Consider the following 20178-nt stretch of genomic DNA (forward strand, 5'->3'; position numbering starts at 1 on the left):
TGCTGTGTCTGTCAGCGTAGTGTCCAGAGCATGGAGGCACTACCAGGAGACAGGCCAGTACATCAGGAGACGTGGAGGAGGCCGTACGAGGGCAACAACCCAGCAGCAGGACCGCTACCTCCGCCTTTGTGCAAGGAGGAGCAGGAGGAGCACCACCAGAACCCTGCAAAATGACCTCCAGCAGGCCACAAATGTGCATGTGTCTGCTCAAACGGTCAGAAACAGACTCCATGACGGTGGTATGAGGGCCCGACTTCCACAGGTGGGGGTTGTGCTTACAGCCCAACACCGTGCAGGACGTTTGGCATTTGCCAGAGAACACCAAGATTGCCAAATTCGCCACTGGCGCCCTGTGCTCTTCACAGATGAAAGCAGGTTCACACTGAGCACATGTGACAGACGTGACAGAGTCTGGAGACGCCGTGGAGAACGTTCTGCTGCCTGCAACATCCTCCAGCATGACCGGTTTGGCGGTGGGTCAGTCATGGTGTGGGGTGGCATTTCTTTGGGGGGCCGCACAGCCCTCCATGTGCTCACCAGAGGTAGCCTGACTGCCATTAGGTACCGAGATGAGATCCTCAGACCCCTTGTGCTTGTGCGGTTGGCCCTGGGTTCCTCCTAATGCAAGACAATGCTAGACCTCATGTGGCTGGAGTGTGTCAGCAGTTCCTGCAAGAGGAAGGCATTGATGCTATGGACTGGCCCGCCCGTTCCCCAGACCTGAATCCAATTGAGCACATCTGGGACATCATGTCTCGCTCCATCCACCAACGCCACGTTGCACCACAGACTGTCCAGGAGTTGGCGGATGCTTTAGTCCAGGTCTGAGAGGAGATCCCTCAGGAGACCATCCGCCACCTCATCAGGAGCATGCCCAGGCGTTGTAGGGAGGTCATACAGGCACGTGGAGGCCACACACACTACTGAGCCTCATTTTGACTTGTTTTAAGGACATTACATCAAAGTTGGATCAGCCTGTAGTGTGGTTTTCCACTTTAATTTTGAGTGTGACTCCAAATCCAGACCTCCATGGGTTGATAAATTGGATTTCCATTTATTATTTTTGTGTGATTTTGTTGTCAGCACATTCAACTATGTAAAGAAAAAAGTATTTCATAAGATTATTTATTTCATTCAGATCTAGGATGTGTTGTTTAAGTGTTCCCTTTATTTTTTTGAGCAGTGTATATATTTTGGTCCATCCTGTTCTGATCTAATGAGATCGATGTGGGATCTCCTAGAATCTAGGCCTTTCCCAGTAATGAAGGACACAAAGCTGCAGCTTTCGGGGAAGGACGTGGTGCAGGGGGCCTAGTGGTACAGATTGCAGCCGTTCTCACTCAGTGGAGGCAGGCATAAGATAGGCCCCTCTTGGCATTGGTGAAGACTCCACTCAAATTAGGGGTTAGAGGTTATATTTCATGGCAGCCTCTCCTATACCACTATTCCCAACATGTTATACCCCAGAGGTTGTAAATAAAACCTTTAAAGGTTGGTCTGACTTGTATTGTTATGGTAGGGATCTGAAACCCATAGCCGAATGGCTTCAGGTGAGCACTTCTCAGCATTTATATTTACGGAGAGCAATTTCCATTTAATAACAGGTAGTGTCCATTTATTTATAGTAATTGTGTCAATTAATTATTGCTTTCTTCCGTGGAAAAATAGAATGTATAAAAATGGCAAATATACCGAAAGCAAAATCAAGCAGAGATTTACGACTATTTAACCATGTTAATCACTGCTGAAACATGCAAACTACAAACATTTAACTAGTTAAAGATAATGAATACATGACAATGAAATACAAATATATTTTATTAAAAACAATTCATACAAAAGTGGCAAACAACGTGAGTGTATGTGTGTGTATGTATGTGTTACAGCGTGACGTAGAATCACTACTTTACGTAGCCCAGGGCATTGTGAAGTTGAATGACGCTCGTCGGTACCCCGTCTAACTGGGGGTGGGGACAGACAATTGTAAATAGTTTAGACGGGGCTTTACTTTAATCAATGTGCAGTTCAGATTCACAGAATGCCGGCAATGTAAAAGCTAAACAATTGTTTTCTACTTCAGTCGTGCTTCTACAAAAACTACAGGTATAACTGGGTGATCAATAAATCATGAGATTTATGTCACTTGCTAGGTCTTAGCAGGTGAATGATTCCTTGTCTAATGATTACGCCAGCTAGCTATGGCTATACAGAAGAATCGAGCTAACTTTAAAATAGCTTGCAAAATAACTTAGCGTAGCTTAGGAGCTTCTACACCTGCATTGCTTGCTGTTTGGGGTTTTAGGCTGGGTTTCTGTACAGCACTTTGAGATATCAGCTGATGTAAGATGGACTATATAAATACATTTGATTTGATTAGTGTAATCGATTTCTGTAAATAGCGTCAGACTACAAAGTTAGTTGTAGAAAACTCTTAATAACTGTGATTTGGACAATAGCTTCCAAAAACGTATTCCAAAGAAGAAAATAGCTTGCTACCTAGCCAGAAAATAAAGACATTTTAATTTACCCGCCTTGACAGCTGGGCTTTTATGTTGGACGTGCGCAATCTCGTGTTTCGTAACAGGTTGTACCAGGAAAGTCACTGCGGGCAAGAGGGCGGACACTTACAAAACGCGGTCAAGCCGAAAACATTGTTCAGACATCCGTTCTTCAGTTTCTTCCTGAATTTTCGTGCGCGAATACACAACACTTTACGGTATCGCGTGTTTTCTGGTAGGGAAACTTATGTTATACTCGAAAAGATCGGAGAAAAGTTTTCTGAAGTTAGAGCACATTTTGTCATTTACTGTAAGGATGTGTTCAGAAAAATTACAATAGTTTATCATGCAAATATGGTAGGGCGCAGACAGCGGTATTATTAAAATATCTAGAATTCCAGAGTGATTGATTTCTTGAGGCCTGTAATTCGCGTCGGTCAGAGATGATCAATCCTTTGTTTCATTTTTTGATTGTCGTTCGTGATGGGACATGATGATGAAGCCTAACAGAGATTTGATGTAACAGAAACGTTTTGAGAGCGTTAATGGAATAATAATATAAACCAGTGCCAGTACTGGGTATTAACTCCTAATGTTACAGTAAGATGTCGAGCCAACAATCAGGCCTGCAGCCAGATGGCTAAAATAACAAACACTAAATGATGATTATTCCCCAGTGACACCTTAAATTGGGCCTAGTAAAACGTTTTTGTTTGTCTATTCTGCAGTCTAAGAGTGTTCCAACCAGCATGGAAGTTATGTGTAACGACCTAGCGATAGCCTACCCATTACCAAGCCAAAATAAGAAAAAGTGCGCGTAATCTATTTTGTAATGACGTGTTACTCAGAAGTAAATGTGTCGCATTGAGTATGCTATATAGCCGCAAAATGATTTTAGATAGATGTGCTTGCTGAAAGCAAGAACGGCTTTAGAAATTCGATATACTTCTTATTAATGTGCTTGCGGAAAATCTGACACGTATTTGTCATGTGCATGCTGAAAGCACATAAGTTATCAAAAGTTATCCAACTTTAGAATGTGCAGGTTCCTGTTTGATACTATTCATACTTTTTGCACTGCAACAATATTCGCTTAAAACCCAATGCATTTCAATGGCCATCGACTTTCTAGATTCTAGATGGGTCATTCCACGAATAGAGTGCCTTTTGCTTTCCTTTGATATTGTACATAGATATTGTGCACCAATATTGAATTTAAAAAACCTGTTAAATAAAGTGCCTCTTTTAGTAGAAACCACATGGAAACATTTAATAAATGAGATTTATAATATGAATAAAGACTTACTAAAAAGTCAAAAAATCAGCATTTTGTACATGTCCCTTCTCATGTTTTTCTGACTTCTAGGAAGATTTTAAGCCAACATTTTTAACAAAGGTCTAAATGGATTCAGAACATAATAAATTGGGTCTTATTTTCAGAGCTGACTGAGGCCATGTCAGCAGTGTGGATCAGCTCCTCGCTACTGAGGTCCAGGGCAGCTCACCTCAGACAGCTCAGTGTGTTCTCTAGAAGGGCTGTGTTACAACCTCTACAGGTGGTCTCCTCACTACAGAAGACATGGACACCTGGGAACCCAACCTGGCTCTGGTGCAGTAGGTAGGTTAATTAACTCTTGACATTGTCATACATAAATAGACTAGCTTGATTATTTCTCTGTAATTTTGCAAGTTGTGTTTCCTTTCTAAAGCCCACCTCTGACCTTTGACATAGATTGTAGATGACATTTTGTCATTCAGACCTATAGAGCACACCACCAGTTGGGGTCAATCCCATTTCAATGTAGTCAATTACAGTTGCAGTGATCACTATGATCTGTCAACTGTAGAGTATGGACCTGATGGCCTGTATGTGTCTTGACTAGTATTCAGACTGAGGGTAATGTCTTTCAATGCCAGCTGAGCCATGCTCAAGTCACTGCATACTATTGAAGCAATCCTTTTCAGAAACATGTTTTTAAAATATGTTTTTACTTGGATTGTCCAGCCAAGCTTCTGCTTTGTCTTGGCTGTAAGGAACAGGGTTCAGCGTGGTTGTCTTGGCTGTAAGGAACGGGGTTCAGCGTGGTTGTCTTGGCTGTAAGGAACAGGGTTCAGCGTTGTTGTCTTGGCTGTAAGGAACAGGGTTCAGCGTGGTTGTCTTGGCTGTAAGGAACGGGGTTCAGCGTGGTTGTTTTGGCTGTAAGGAACAGGGTTCAGCGTGGTTGTCTTGGCTGTAAGGAACAGGGTTCAGCGTGGTTGTCTTGGCTGTAAGGAACAGGGTTCAGCGTGGTTGTCTTGGCTGTAAGGAACAGGGTTCAGCATGGTTGTCTTGGCTGTAAGGAACGGGGTTCAGCGTGGTTGTCTTGGCTGTAAGGAACGGGGTTCAGCGTGGTTGTCTTGGCTGTAAGGAACGGGGTTCAGTGTGGTTGTCTTGGCTGTAAGGAACGGGGTTCAGCGTGGTTGTCTTGGCTGTAAGGAACAGGGTTCAGCGTGGTTGTCTTGGCTGTAAGGAACAGGGTTCTCACGTATCCATTAGTCCAGTTTCCCCTCTAAAAGACTTCACGTGTCCTGTGACCTGATGGGACAATAGTGAGTGAGTGAGGTGGGCCGTATCTGTGCTGTTTTCCCAACGGCTCCTAAGAGAACAGTGGAGAGGGGAGAGAACAGTGGAGAGGGGTCCACTATGAAACCACAGTCAGGGAACACTACAGGAGGTTGGGTCTGAGATGTTTCAAAAGAGACTACTGTCATGGATAAAGAACACCCTCACAGTCCACTCTGTCTGTAAACCAAACCTATCCCTCTGTTTCTACTCCCTCTCTGTGTACCAACCCATGTCTCTCTGTGTACCAACCCATGTCTCTCTGTGTACCAACCCATGTCTCTGTGTACCAACCCATGTCCCTGTGTTCCAACCCATGTCTCTGTGTTTACTCTCTCTTTATCTCTTTCTGTATCAAACTTTGGTCAACTACAGTACTTATGTCAAATACTTGAGCTGAATTCATTTGGTTGTGTCTACTGTAGTTTGCCTGGTACAATGGAACCAATTAAAAAGTCCTCGATGTCCAAACTCCAAAGTGTTATGAAGTGCACCTAAAAACAGCTTCCAAGTATTTCCCACATGTATTTGACCCAGGTCTACTCTGTATACTGTTTACGTCTCTCCCTCAACAGATCCCTCTATGTGGACAGTCCCCCCATGGTCCCAGGGCAGAGCTTCAGCTACGTCCATGGGGCCTCCTCAGTGTCCCTGCTGGGCCAGACAGTGGGTCAGAGTCTTCAGGCTGCAGCCGACCGCTGGCCCCACAGAGAGGCCCTGGTCTTCCTGCAGGATGGAGTCCGTAAGACCTTCTCCCAGTTTCAGGAGGACGTAGGTCTTTCATCCACCCTCTCTTCTAATCTATTTCATCATATTTAGAGGCCGTTACTGTTAGGCCATTAACTCTGTTCCCACTCAAAGCACATACAGCAGGCCTATCTGTCAGTGCATTTGATTGGTGGTTTACCAAATAGTAAAACCTGACATCGTGGAATTACATAACAACTATTATGTGTCAGCATATTGTTGGGAAACTATTGATTACCACTCGTTAAGCATCTAACTCAGTATATTGTTGGGAAACTATTGATTACCACTAGTTAAGCATCTAACTCAGTATATTGTTGGGAAACTATTGATTACCACTAGTTAAGCATCTAACTCAGTATATTGTTGGGAAACTATTGATTACCACTATTTAAGCATCTAACTCAGTATATTGTTGGGAAACTATTGATTACCACTAGTTAAGCATCTAACTCAGTATATTGTTGGGAAACTATTGATTACCACTAGTTAAGCATCTAACTCAGTATATTGTTGGGAAACTATTGATTACCAGTAGTTAAGCATCTAACTCAGTATATTGTTGGGAAACGATTGATTACCACTAGTTAAGCATCTAACTCAGTATATTGTTGGGAAACTATTGATTACCACTAGTTAAGCATCTAACTCAGTATATTGTTGGGAAACGATTGATTACCACTAAAGCATCTAACTCAGTATATTGTTGGGAAACGATTGATTACCACTAGTTAAACAGCTAAGCAGACAGAGAGTAACAGGGAGGAAATGGGGAAAATCTGTCCCTGAGGCAACTAGGTCATCCATGGTGAAACACCCTGAGTCCTGCTAACTAGGTAATCCATGGTGAAACACCCTGAGGCCTGCTAACTAGGTCATCCATGGTGAAACACCCTGAGGCCTGCTAACTAGGTCATCCATGGTGAAACACCCTGAGGCCTGCTAACTAGGTCATCCATGGTGAAACACCCTGAGGCCTGCTAACTAGGTCATCCATGGTGAAACACCCTGAGGCCTGCTAACTAGGTCATCCATGGTGAAACACCCTGAGGCCTGCTAACTAGGTCATCCATGGTGAAACACCCTGCGGCCTGCTAACTAGGTCATCCATGGTGGAACAACAGAAACATAAACAGCTTTGTAATAATATTACATTACATTTATACACATACTCATAAACACAAACTGAATAATGCCTTTACATATAGGGATATCATCCTGTATATTACTACCTGGGTCATGGTCTCCCTCCTACCCAGGTTGACCAGGCTGCTGCAGGTCTCCTGGCCCTGGGTCTGAAGAGAGGGGACAGACTAGGAGTCTGGGGGCCCAACACATACCACTGGATCCTGTTTCAGTTCGCCACAGCCAAGTCTGGCATCATACTGGTGAAGATGAGCTATTAGATTAGATTCTAAAATTAATATGTATTATCTGTTAGGATCTATTGTTCCTAATATTAAAGTATTGTTCTAATCTCTACAGGTGTCAATAAACCCAGCCTATCAGCTGAAGGAGCTGGAGTACACCCTGAGGAAGGTTTGTTCTTATCCAGTACCATGTTGTTTTACACTTCCTGGTTTGACTGAATGAATAGCTGAACTGATCCTGACCCTGGTGCTGTCTGTGTCCTTCCCAGTTTATTAAGACCCAGAGGTTCTGTTCTCTCTGTCTCTGTAGGTGCAGTGTAAAGCAGTGGTGTGTCCTTCCCAGTTTATTAAGACCCAGAGGTTCTATTCTCTCTGTCTCTGTAGGTGCAGTGTAAAGCAGTGTTGTGTCCCACCCAGTTTATTAAGACCCAGAGGTTCTATTCTCTCTGTCTCTGTAGGTGCAGTGTAAAGCAGTGGTGTGTCCCACCCAGTTTAAGACCCAGAGGTTCTGTGACATGCTGAGACAGATCTGCCCAGAGATGGAAACAGCAGAGTCAGGGGTCTTTAGAAGCTCCAGGTATGTTAATTCTGTACTATTGGACCGTGAAGTAAATCAATAACTAGCAGGATAAACCAGTAATATACTAACATATAGCATAGGTCTACAGTTACTTACTGCAGATAGTTACTAGATATTACTACAGGTAGTTACTCCAGATAGTCATTACTGCAGGTAGTGACTGCAGATAGTTACTGCTGCAGATTGTTCCTGCTGCATATAGGTATTACTGCAGATACAGTTGAAGTCGGAAGTTTACATACACTTATGTTGGAGTCATTAAAACTTGTTTTTCAACCACTCCACAAATTTCTTGTTAACAAACTATAGTTTTGGCAAGTCGGTTAGGACATCTACCTTGTGCATGACACAAGTCATTTTTCCAACAATTGTTTACAGACAGATTATTTCACTTATCACAATTTCACTGTATCACAATTCCAGTGGGTTAGAAGTTTACATACACTAAGTTGACTGTGCCTTGAAACAGCTTGGAAAATTCCAGAAAATGATGTCATGGCTTTAGAAGCTTTTGATAGGCTAATTGACATCATTTGAGTCAATTGGAGGTGTACCTGTGGATGTATTTCAAGGCCTACCTTCAAACTCAGTGCCTCTTTGCTTGACATAATGGGGAAATCAAAAGAAATCAGCCTAGACCTCAGAAAAAGATAGTAGACCTCCACAAGTCTGGTTCATCCTTGGGAGCAATTTCCAAATGCCTGAAGGTACCACGTTCATCTGTACAAACAATAGTACGCAAGTATAAACACCATGGGACCACGCAGCCGTCATACCGCTCAGGAAGGAGACGCGTTCTGTCTCCTAGAGATTAACCTACTTTGGTGTGAAAAGTGCAAATCAATCCCAGAACAACAGCAAAGGACCTTGTGAAGATGTTGGAGGAAACAGGTACAAAAGTATCTATATCCACAGTAAAACGAGTCCTATCTCGACATAACCTGAAAGGCCGCTCAGCAAGGAAGAAGCCACTGCTCCAAAACCGCAATAAAAAAGCCAGACTACGGTTTGCAACTGCACATGGGGACAAAGATTTTTGGGAGAAATGTCCTCTGGTCTGATGAAACAAAAATATAACTGTTTGGCCATAATGACCATCGTTATGTTTGGAGGAAAAGGGGGAGACTTGCAAGCCGAAGAACACCATCCCAACCTTGAAGCACAGGGGTGGCAGCATCATGTTGTGGGTGTGCTTTGCTGCAGGAGGGACTGGTGCACTTCACAAAATAGATGGCTTCATGAGGTAGGAAAATTATATGGATATATTGAAGCAACATCTCAAGACATCTGTCAGGAAGTTAAAGCTTGGTCACAAATGAGTCTTCCAAATGGACAATGACCCCAAGCATACTTCCAAAGTTGTAGCAAAATGGCTTAAGGACAACAAAGTCAAGGTATTGGAGTGGTCATCACAAAGCCCTGACCTCAAACCTATAGAAAATTTGTGGGCAGACCTGAAAAAGCATGTGTGAGCAAGGAGGCCTACAAACCTGACTCAGTTACACCAGCTCTGTCAGGAGGAATGGGCCAAAATTCACCCAACTTATTGTGGGAAGCTTGCGGGAAGGCTACCCGAAACGTTTGACCGAAGTTAAACAATTTAAAGGCAATGCTTCCAAATACTAATTGAGTATATGTAAACTTCTGACCCACTGGGAATATGATGAAAGAAATAAAAGCTGAAATAGATAATTCTATTACTATTATTCTGACATTTCACATTCTTAAAATAAAGTTGTGATCCTAACTGACCTAAGACAGGGAATTTTTACTAGGATTAAATGTCAGGAATTGTGAAAAACCTGAGTTTAAATGTATTTGGCTGAGGAGTATGTAAACTTCCGACTTCAACTGTAGGTATTACTGCAGATAGTTATTACTGCAGATAGTTACTGTATAAGGGCAGCAGATAGCCTAGTGGTTAGAGTGTTGGGTTAGTAACTGAAAGGTCACATGTTTGAATACCTGAGCCGACAAGGTGAAAAATCTGATGATGTGCCCTTGAGCAAGACACTAACCCCTAATTTGCTCCAGGGGGCCTGTACTACTATGGCTGACCCTGTAAAACAACATATTCCACTGCCACTATGTGACAATAAAACATTTTTTGAAATAACACTGCTATACACTCTCATGGCCCTAGCCTCCGTCCACAACCCTGGCATTACCCGGCTGATGTCAAACACAGTAAAAGGGATACACTGGAACAATAATGGATTGGCTCTAAATAAGAAATATTACCACTAGTGGATGTCTATTTAACGGTAGATGGAACGAACCTCATTATCTGTGTATGTTGATGCAGACAGACAGGGACAGTGGAGGACCTAATGAAGGCTGTTACTGTAATGTTACTGTAATGTACCTGTCATTGTGTTACTATAATGTTATTGTAATGTAACTGTCATTGTGTTACTGTAATGTAACTACTGTACCTGTCATTGTGTTACTATAATGTTACTGTAATGTGTTACTATAATGTTATTGTAATGTAACTGTCATTGTGTTACTGTAATGTTATTGTAATGTAACTGTCATTGTGTTACTGTAATGTAATTACTGTACCTGTCATTGTGTTACTGTAATGTAACTACTGTACCTGTCATTGTGTTACTATAATGTTACTGTAATGTGTTACTATAATGTTATTGTAATGTAACTGTCATTGTGTTACTGTAATGTAACTACTGTACCTGTCATTGTGTTACTATAATGTTACTGTAATGTAACGGTCATTGTGTTACTGTAATGTTAACCTACTGTGTTCCTCCTGCCAGACTACCAGACCTGTGTATGGTGATTGTGACAGACAGCAGACAGACAGGGACTGTACATGTAGAGGATGTGATGCAGGCTGGAAGCAGAAAACACCACCAGGAGCTGCAGGACCTGCAGACCAAACTGTCCTTTGACGACCCAATCAACATACAGTTCACATCCGTGGGTATCCTGTTGAAAAGAAGAAGAAGAAGAATACTTTACAGCTGATTTCCTGGACACAGATTAAACCAAGTCTTGGACTAAGAAGCACTTTCCATAGTGATCTCCATTGGACTAGGCTTAATCTGTGTCTGGGAAATCAGGCCTTACACATCCCCACACACACCCCCCACACACCCGAGGAAATGGAAGAACAGGATCAGCTGCAATACAGCGCCCCCTGGAGCAGTAATACTGTACTGCACAGCTCACACATATATACATTATTATCATTACCCTCACCTACACACAATTTAGTCTGTCTGATGTCTACTGGTCTGTAGGGAACAACAGTATTAGTCTGTCTGATGTCTACTGGTCTGTAGGGAACAACAGTATTAGTCTGTCTGATGTCTACTGGTCTGTAGGGAACAACAGTATTAGTCTGTCTGTCTGATGTCTACTGGTCTGTAGGGAACAACAGTATTAGTCTGTCTGTCTGATGTCTACTGGTCTGTAGGGAACAACAGTATTAGTCTGTCTGATGTCTACTGGTGTGTAGGGAACAACAGTATTAGTCTGTCTGATGTCTACTGGTCTGTAGGGAACAACAGTATTAGTCTGTCTGATGTCTACTGGTCTGTAGGGAACAACAGTATTAGTCTGTCTGATGTCTACTGGTCTGTAGGGAACAACAGTATTAGTCTGTCTGATGTCTACTGGTCTGTAGGGAACAACAGTATTAGTCTGTCTGATGTCTAGTGGTCTGTAGGGAACAACAGTATTAGTCTGTCTGATGTCTACTGGTCTATAGGGAACAACAGTATTAGTCTGTCTGATGTCTACTGGTCTGTAGGGAACAACAGTATTAGTCTGTCTGATGTCTACTGGTCTGTAGGGAACAACAGTATTAGCGTCTGTCTGATGTCTACTGGTCTGTAGGGAACAACAGTATTAGTCTGTCTGATGTCTACTGGTCTGTAGGGAACAACAGTATTAGTCTGTCTGATGTCTACTGGTCTGTAGGGAACAACAGTATTAGTCTGTCTGTCTGATGTCTACTGGTCTGTAGGGAACAACAGTATTAGTCTGTCTGTCTGATGTCTACTGGTCTATAGGGAACAACAGTATTAGTCTGTCTGATGTCTACTGGTCTGTAGGGAACAACAGTATTAGTCTGTCTGATGTCTACTGGTCTGTAGGGAACAACAGTATTAGTCTGTCTGATGTCTACTGGTCTGTAGGGAACAACAGTATTAGTCTGTCTGATGTCTACTGGTCTATAGGGAACAACAGTATTAGTCTGTCTGATGTCTACTGGTCTGTAGGGAACAACATTATTAGTCTGTCTGATGTCTACTGGTCTGTAGGGAACAACAGTATTAGTCTGTCTGATGTCTACTGGTCTGTAGGGAACAACAGTATTAGTCTGTCTGATGTCTACTGGTCTGTAGGGAACAACAGTATTAGTCTGTCTGATGTCTACTGGTCTGTAGGGAACAACAGTATTAGTCTGTCTGATGTCTACTGGTCTATAGGGAACAACAGTATTAGTCTGTCTGATGTCTACTGGTCTCTAGGGAACAACAGTATTAGTCTGTCTGTCTGATGTCTACTGGTCTGTAGGGAACAACAGTATTAGTCTGTCTGATGTCTACTGGTCTGTAGGGAACAACAGTATTAGTCTGTCTGTCTGATGTCTACTGGTCTGTAGGGAACAACAGTATTAGTCTGTCTGTCTGATGTCTACTGGTCTGTAGGGAACAACAGTATTAGTCTGTCTGATGTCTACTGGTCTCTAGGGAACAACAGTATTAGTCTGTCTGATGTCTACTGGTCTGTAGGGAACAACAGTATTAGTCTGTCTGATGTCTACTGGTCTGTAGGGAACAACAGTATTAGTCTGTCTGATGTCTACTGGTCTGTAGGGAACAACAGTATTAGTCTGTCTGATGTCTACTGGTCTGTAGGGAACAACAGTATTAGTCTGTCTGATGTCTACTGGTCTGTAGGGAACAACAGTATTAGTCTGTCTGATGTCTAGTGGTCTGTAGGGAACAACAGTATTAGTCTGTCTGATGTCTACTGGTCTGTAGGGAACAACAGTATTAGTCTGTCTGATGTCTAGTGGTCTGTAGGGAACAACAGTATTAGTCTGTCTGATGTCTAGTGGTCTATAGGGAACAACAGTATTAGTCTGTCTGTCTGATGTCTACTGGTCTCTAGGGAACAACAGTATTAGTCTGTCTGTCTGATGTCTACTGGTCTCTAGGGAACAACAGTATTAGTCTGTCTGATGTCTACTGGTCTGTAGGGAACAACAGTATTAGTCTGTCTGATGTCTACTGGTCTGTAGGGAACAACAGTATTAGTCTGTCTGTCTGATGTCTACTGGTCTGTAGGGAACAACAGTATTAGTCTGTCTGATGTCTACTGGTCTCTAGGGAACAACAGTATTAGTCTGTCTGTCTGATGTCTACTGGTCTGTAGGGAACAACAGTATTAGCGTCTGTCTGATGTCTACTGGTCTGTAGGGAACAACAGTATTAGTCTGTCTGTCTGATGTCTACTGGTCTCTAGGGAACAACAGTATTAGTCTGTCTGATGTCTACTGGTCTCTAGGGAACAACAGTATTAGTCTGTCTGATGTCTACTGGTCTCTAGGGAACAACAGTATTAGTCTGTCTGATGTCTACTGGTCTGTAGGGAACAACAGTATTAGTCTGTCTGATGTCTACTGGTCTGTAGGGAACAACAGTATTAGTCTGTCTGATGTCTACTGGTCTCTAGGGAACAACAGTATTAGTCTGTCTGATGTCTACTGGTCTCTAGGGAACAACAGTATTAGTCTGTCTGATGTCTACTGGTCTCTAGGGAACAACAGTATTAGTCTGTCTGATGTCTACTGGTCTGTAGGGAACAACAGTATTAGTCTGTCTGTCTGATGTCTACTGGTCTGTAGGGAACAACAGTATTAGTCTGTCTGATGTCTACTGGTCTGTAGGGAACAACAGTATTAGTCTGTCTGTCTGATGTCTACTGGTCTGTAGGGAACAACAGTATTAGTCTGTCTGTCTGATGTCTACTGGTCTGTAGGGAACAACAGTATTAGTCTGTCTGTCTGATGTCTACTGGTCTGTAGGGAACAACAGTATTAGTCTGTCTGATGTCTACTGGTCTGTAGGGAACAACAGTATTAGTCTGTCTGTCTGATGTCTACTGGTCTGTAGGGAACAACAGTATTAGTCTGTCTGATGTCTACTGGTCTGTAGGGAACAACAGTATTCGTCTGTCTGATGTCTACTGGTCTGTAGGGAACAACAGTATTAGTCTGTCTGATGTCTACTGGTCTGTAGGGAACAACAGTATTAGTCTGTCTGTCTGATGTCTACTGGTCTGTAGGGAACAACAGTATTAGTCTGTCTGATGTCTACTGGTCTATAGGGAACAACAGTATTAGTCTGTCTGATGTCTACTGGTCTGTAGGGAACAACAGTATTAGTCTGTCTGATGTCTACTGGTCTGTAGGGAACAACAGTATTAGCGTCTGTCTGATGTCTACTGGTCTGTAGGGAACAACAGTATTAGTCTGTCTGATGTCTACTGGTCTATAGGGAACAACAGTATTAGTCTGTCTGATGTCTACTGGTCTGTAGGGAACAACAGTATTAGTCTGTCTGTCTGATGTCTACTGGTCTGTAGGGAACAACAGTATTAGTCTGTCTGTCTGATGTCTACTGGTCTGTAGGGAACAACAGTATTAGTCTGTCTGTCTGATGTCTACTGGTGTGTAGGGAACAACAGTATTAGTCTGTCTGATGTCTACTGGTCTGTAGGGAACAACAGTATTAGTCTGTCTGATGTGTACTGGTCTGTAGGGAACAACAGTATTAGTCTGTCTGGTGTCTACTGGTCTATAGGGAACAACAGTATTAGTCTGTCTGATGTCTACTGGTCTGTAGGGAACAACAGTATTAGTCTGTCTGATGTCTACTGGTCTGTAGGGAACAACAGTATTAGTCTGTCTGTCTGATGTCTACTGGTCTGTAGGGAACAACAGTATTAGTCTGTCTGTCTGATGTCTACTGGTCTCTAGGGAACAACAGTATTAGTCTGTGTCTGATGTCTACTGGTCTCTAGGGAACAACAGTATTAGTCTGTCTGTCTGATGTCTACTGGTCTCTAGGGAACAACAGTATTAGTCTGTCTGTCTGATGTCTACTGGTCTGTAGGGAACAACAGTATTAGTCTGTCTGTCTGATGTCTACTGGTCTGTAGGGAACAACAGTATTAGTCTGTCTGTCTGATGTCTACTGGTCTCTAGGGAACAACAGTATTAGTCTGTCTGATGTCTACTGGTCTCTAGGGAACAACAGTATTAGTCTGTCTGATGTCTACTGGTCTGTAGGGAACAACAGTATTAGTCTGTCTGATGTCTACTGGTCTGTAGGGAACAACAGTATTAGCGTCTGTCTGATGTCTACTGGTCTGTAGGGAACAACAGTATTAGTCTGTCTGTCTGATGTCTACTGGTCTGTAGGGAACAACAGTATTAGTCTGTCTGTCTGATGTCTACTGGTCTGTAGGGAACAACAGTATTAGTCTGTCTGTCTGATGTCTACTGGTCTGTAGGGAACAACAGTATTAGTCTGTCTGTCTGATGTCTACTGGTCTGTAGGGAACAACAGTATTAGTCTGTCTGATGTCTACTGGTGTGTAGGGAACAACAGTATTAGTCTGTCTGATGTCTACTGGTCTGTAGGGAACAACAGTATTAGTCTGTCTGATGTCTACTGGTGTGTAGGGAACAACAGTATTAGTCTGTCTGATGTCTACTGGTCTGTAGGGAACAACAGTATTAGTCTGTCTGTCTGATGTCTACTGGTCTGTAGGGAACAACAGTATTAGTCTGTCTGTCTGATGTCTACTGGTCTGTAGGGAACAACAGTATTAGTCTGTCTGATGTCTACTGGTCTGTAGGGAACAACAGTATTAGTCTGTCTGATGTCTACTGGTCTGTAGGGAACAACAGTATTAGTCTGTCTGATGTCTACTGGTCTGTAGGGAACAACAGTATTAGTCTGTCTGATGTCTACTGGTCTGTAGGGAACAACAGTATTAGTCTGCTGCTGATGTCTACTGGTCTGTAGGGAACAACAGTATTAGTCTGTCTGATGTCTACTGGTCTATAGGGAACAACAGTATTAGTCTGTCTGATGTCTACTGGTCTGTAGGGAACAACAGTATTAGTCTGTCTGATGTCTACTGGTCTGTAGGGAACAACAGTATTAGTCTGTCTGATGTCTACTGGTCTGTAGGGAACAACAGTATTAGTCTGTCTGATGTCTACTGGTCTGTAGGGAACAACAGTATTAGTCTGTCTGATGTCTACTGGTCTGTAGGGAACAACAGTATTAGTCTGTCTGTCTGATGTCTACTGGTCTGTAGGGAACAACAGTATTAGTCTGTCTGTCTGATGTCTACTGGTCTGTAGGGAACAACAGTATTAGTCTGTCTGATGTCTACTGGTCTGTAGGGAACAACAGTATTAGTCTGTCTGATGTCTACTGGTGTGTAGGGAACAACAGTATTAGTCTGTCTGATGTCTACTGGTCTGTAGGGAACAACAGTATTAGTCTGTCTGATGTCTACTGGTCTGTAGGGAACAACAGTATTAGTCTGTCTGATGTCTACTGGTCTGTAGGGAACAACAGTATTAGTCTGTCTGATGTCTACTGGTCTGTAGGGAACAACAGTATTAGTCTGTCTGTCTGATGTCTACTGGTCTCTAGGGAACAACAGTATTAGTCTGTGTCTGATGTCTACTGGTCTCTAGGGAACAACAGTATTAGTCTGTCTGATGTCTACTGGTCTGTAGGGAACAACAGTATTAGTCTGTCTGTCTGATGTCTACTGGTCTGTAGGGAACAACAGTATTAGTCTGTCTGTCTGATGTCTACTGGTCTCTAGGGAACAACAGTATTAGTCTGTCTGTCTGATGTCTACTGGTCTGTAGGGAACAACAGTATTAGTCTGTCTGATGTCTACTGGTCTGTAGGGAACAACAGTATTAGTCTGTCTGTCTGATGTCTACTGGTCTGTAGGGAACAACAGTATTAGTCTGTCTGTCTGATGTCTACTGGTCTCTAGGGAACAACAGTATTAGTCTGTCTGATGTCTACTGGTCTCTAGGGAACAACAGTATTAGTCTGTCTGATGTCTACTGGTCTCTAGGGAACAACAGTATTAGTCTGTCTGATGTCTACTGGTCTGTAGGGAACAACAGTATTAGTCTGTCTGATGTCTACTGGTCTGTAGGGAACAACAGTATTAGTCTGTCTGTCTGATGTCTACTGGTCTGTAGGGAACAACAGTATTAGTCTGTCTGTCTGATGTCTACTGGTCTGTAGGGAACAACAGTATTAGTCTGTCTGTCTGATGTCTACTGGTCTGTAGGGAACAACAGTATTAGTCTGTCTGTCTGATGTCTACTGGTCTGTAGGGAACAACAGTATTAGTCTGTCTGATGTCTACTGGTCTGTAGGGAACAACAGTATTAGTCTGTCTGATGTCTACTGGTCTGTAGGGAACAACAGTATTAGTCTGTCTGATGTCTACTGGTCTGTAGGGAACAACAGTATTAGTCTGTCTGATGTCTACTGGTCTGTAGGGAACAACAGTATTAGTCTGTCTGATGTCTACTGGTCTGTAGGGAACAACAGTATTAGTCTGTCTGTCTGATGTCTACTGGTCTCTAGGGAACAACAGTATTAGTCTGTCTGTCTGATGTCTACTGGTCTGTAGGGAACAACAGTATTAGTCTGTCTGTCTGATGTCTACTGGTCTCTAGGGAACAACAGTATTAGTCTGTCTGTCTGATGTCTACTGGTCTGTAGGGAACAACAGTATTAGTCTGTCTGATGTCTACTGGTCTGTAGGGAACAACAGTATTAGTCTGTCTGTCTGATGTCTACTGGTCTGTAGGGAACAACAGTATTAGTCTGTCTGATGTCTACTGGTCTGTAGGGAACAACAGTATTAGTCTGTCTGATGTCTACTGGTCTGTAGGGAACAACAGTATTAGTCTGTCTGATGTCTACTGGTCTGTAGGGAACAACAGTATTAGTCTGTCTGTCTGATGTCTACTGGTCTGTAGGGAACAACAGTATTAGTCTGTCTGTCTGATGTCTACTGGTCTCTAGGGAACAACAGTATTAGTCTGTCTGTCTGATGTCTACTGGTCTGTAGGGAACAACAGTATTAGTCTGTCTGATGTCTACTGGTCTGTAGGGAACAACAGTATTAGTCTGTCTGTCTGATGTCTACTGGTCTCTAGGGAACAACAGTATTAGTCTGTCTGTCTGATGTCTACTGGTCTCTAGGGAACAACAGTATTAGTCTGTCTGATGTCTACTGGTCTCTAGGGAACAACAGTATTAGTCTGTCTGATGTCTACTGGTCTGTAGGGAACAACAGTATTAGTCTGTCTGTCTGATGTCTACTGGTCTGTAGGGAACAACAGTATTAGTCTGTCTGTCTGATGTCTACTGGTCTGTAGGGAACAACAGTATTAGTCTGTCTGTCTGATGTCTACTGGTCTGTAGGGAACAACAGTATTAGTCTGTCTGATGTCTACTGGTCTGTAGGGAACAACAGTATTAGTCTGTCTGATGTCTACTGGTCTGTAGGGAACAACAGTATTAGTCTGTCTGTCTGATGTCTACTGGTCTGTAGGGAACAACAGTATTAGTCTGTCTGATGTCTACTGGTCTGTAGGGAACAACAGTATTAGTCTGTCTGATGTCTACTGGTCTATAGGGAACAACAGTATTAGTCTGTCTGATGTCTACTGGTCTGTAGGGAACAACAGTATTAGTCTGTGTCTGATGTCTACTGGTCTCTAGGGAACAACAGTATTAGTCTGTCTGTCTGATGTCTACTGGTCTCTAGGGAACAACAGTATTAGTCTGTCTGATGTCTACTGGTCTGTAGGGAACAACAGTATTAGTCTGTCTGTCTGATGTCTACTGGTCTGTAGGGAACAACAGTATTAGTCTGTCTGTCTGATGTCTACTGGTCTCTAGGGAACAACAGTATTAGTCTGTCTGATGTCTACTGGTCTCTAGGGAACAACAGTATTAGTCTGTCTGATGTCTACTGGTCTCTAGGGAACAACAGTATTAGTCTGTCTGATGTCTACTGGTCTGTAGGGAACAACAGTATTAGTCTGTCTGATGTCTACTGGTCTGTAGGGAACAACAGTATTAGTCTGTCTGTCTGATGTCTACTGGTCTGTAGGGAACAACAGTATTAGTCTGTCTGTCTGATGTCTACTGGTCTGTAGGGAACAACAGTATTAGTCTGTCTGTCTGATGTCTACTGGTCTGTAGGGAACAACAGTATTAGTCTGTCTGTCTGATGTCTACTGGTCTGTAGGGAACAACAGTATTAGTCTGTCTGATGTCTACTGGTCTGTAGGGAACAACAGTATTAGTCTGTCTGATGTCTACTGGTCTGTAGGGAACAACAGTATTAGTCTGTCTGATGTCTACTGGTCTGTAGGGAACAACAGTATTAGTCTGTCTGTCTGATGTCTACTGGTCTGTAGGGAACAACAGTATTAGTCTGTCTGTCTGATGTCTACTGGTCTGTAGGGAACAACAGTATTAGTCTGTCTGTCTGATGTCTACTGGTCTGTAGGGAACAACAGTATTAGTCTGTCTGATGTCTACTGGTCTGTAGGGAACAACAGTATTAGTCTGTCTGTCTGATGTCTACTGGTCTGTAGGGAACAACAGTATTAGTCTGTCTGTCTGATGTCTACTGGTCTGTAGGGAACAACAGTATTAGTCTGTCTGTCTGATGTCTACTGGTCTCTAGGGAACAACAGTATTAGTCTGTCTGATGTCTACTGGTCTGTAGGGAACAACAGTATTAGTCTGTCTGTCTGATGTCTACTGGTCTGTAGGGAACAACAGTATTAGTCTGTCTGTCTGATGTCTACTGGTCTCTAGGGAACAACAGTATTAGTCTGTCTGATGTCTACTGGTCTGTAGGGAACAACAGTATTAGTCTGTCTGATGTCTACTGGTCTGTAGGGAACAACAGTATTAGTCTGTCTGATGTCTACTGGTCTGTAGGGAACAACAGTATTAGTCTGTCTGTCTGATGTCTACTGGTCTGTAGGGAACAACAGTATTAGTCTGTCTGTCTGATGTCTACTGGTCTGTAGGGAACAACAGTATTAGTCTGTCTGTCTGATGTCTACTGGTCTCTAGGGAACAACAGTATTAGTCTGTCTGTCTGATGTCTACTGGTCTCTAGGGAACAACAGTATTAGTCTGTCTGTCTGTCTACTGGTCTGTAGGGAACAACAGTATTAGTCTGTCTGTCTGATGTCTACTGGTCTGTAGGGAACAACAGTATTAGTCTGTCTGTCTGATGTCTACTGGTCTGTAGGGA

At 42.9% G+C, this 20178-nt stretch overlaps 2 protein-coding genes across 6 annotated transcripts in view; both read left to right on the forward strand.

Annotated features, from left to right (window-relative positions):
* Positions 1-20178, forward strand: part of LOC106602029 (peripheral myelin protein 22) — a 544081-nt gene that overhangs the window by 423622 nt on the left and 100281 nt on the right. The window lies entirely within an intron of this gene.
* Positions 1971-20178, forward strand: part of LOC106602020 (medium-chain acyl-CoA ligase ACSF2, mitochondrial) — a 27441-nt gene continuing 9233 nt past the window's right edge. For 3 of the 5 annotated variants that reach the window (XR_014391731.1, XM_045715781.2, XM_045715783.2), the window contains exons 1-7: positions 2598-2733; positions 3939-4116; positions 5676-5871; positions 7107-7235; positions 7333-7386; positions 7676-7794; positions 10575-10737. Coding sequence is in view for 4 of the 5 variants with exons in the window: in XM_045715781.2 (XP_045571737.2) it covers positions 3953-4116; positions 5676-5871; positions 7107-7235; positions 7333-7386; positions 7676-7794; positions 10575-10737 (825 nt within the window). In the remaining variant the exon portion in view is untranslated. Of the gene's footprint in view, positions 2104-2597; positions 2809-3938; positions 4117-5675; positions 5872-7106; positions 7236-7332; positions 7387-7675; positions 7795-10574; positions 10738-20178 lie in introns of those variants that run through there. The other 2 variants (XM_082972899.1, XM_082972898.1) reach the window with 2 other exon arrangements.

Source organism: Salmo salar, chromosome 03 (genome assembly GCF_965601325.2).
Source record: "Salmo salar chromosome 03, fSalSal1, whole genome shotgun sequence".
Taxonomy (NCBI): Eukaryota; Metazoa; Chordata; class Actinopteri; order Salmoniformes; family Salmonidae; genus Salmo; species Salmo salar.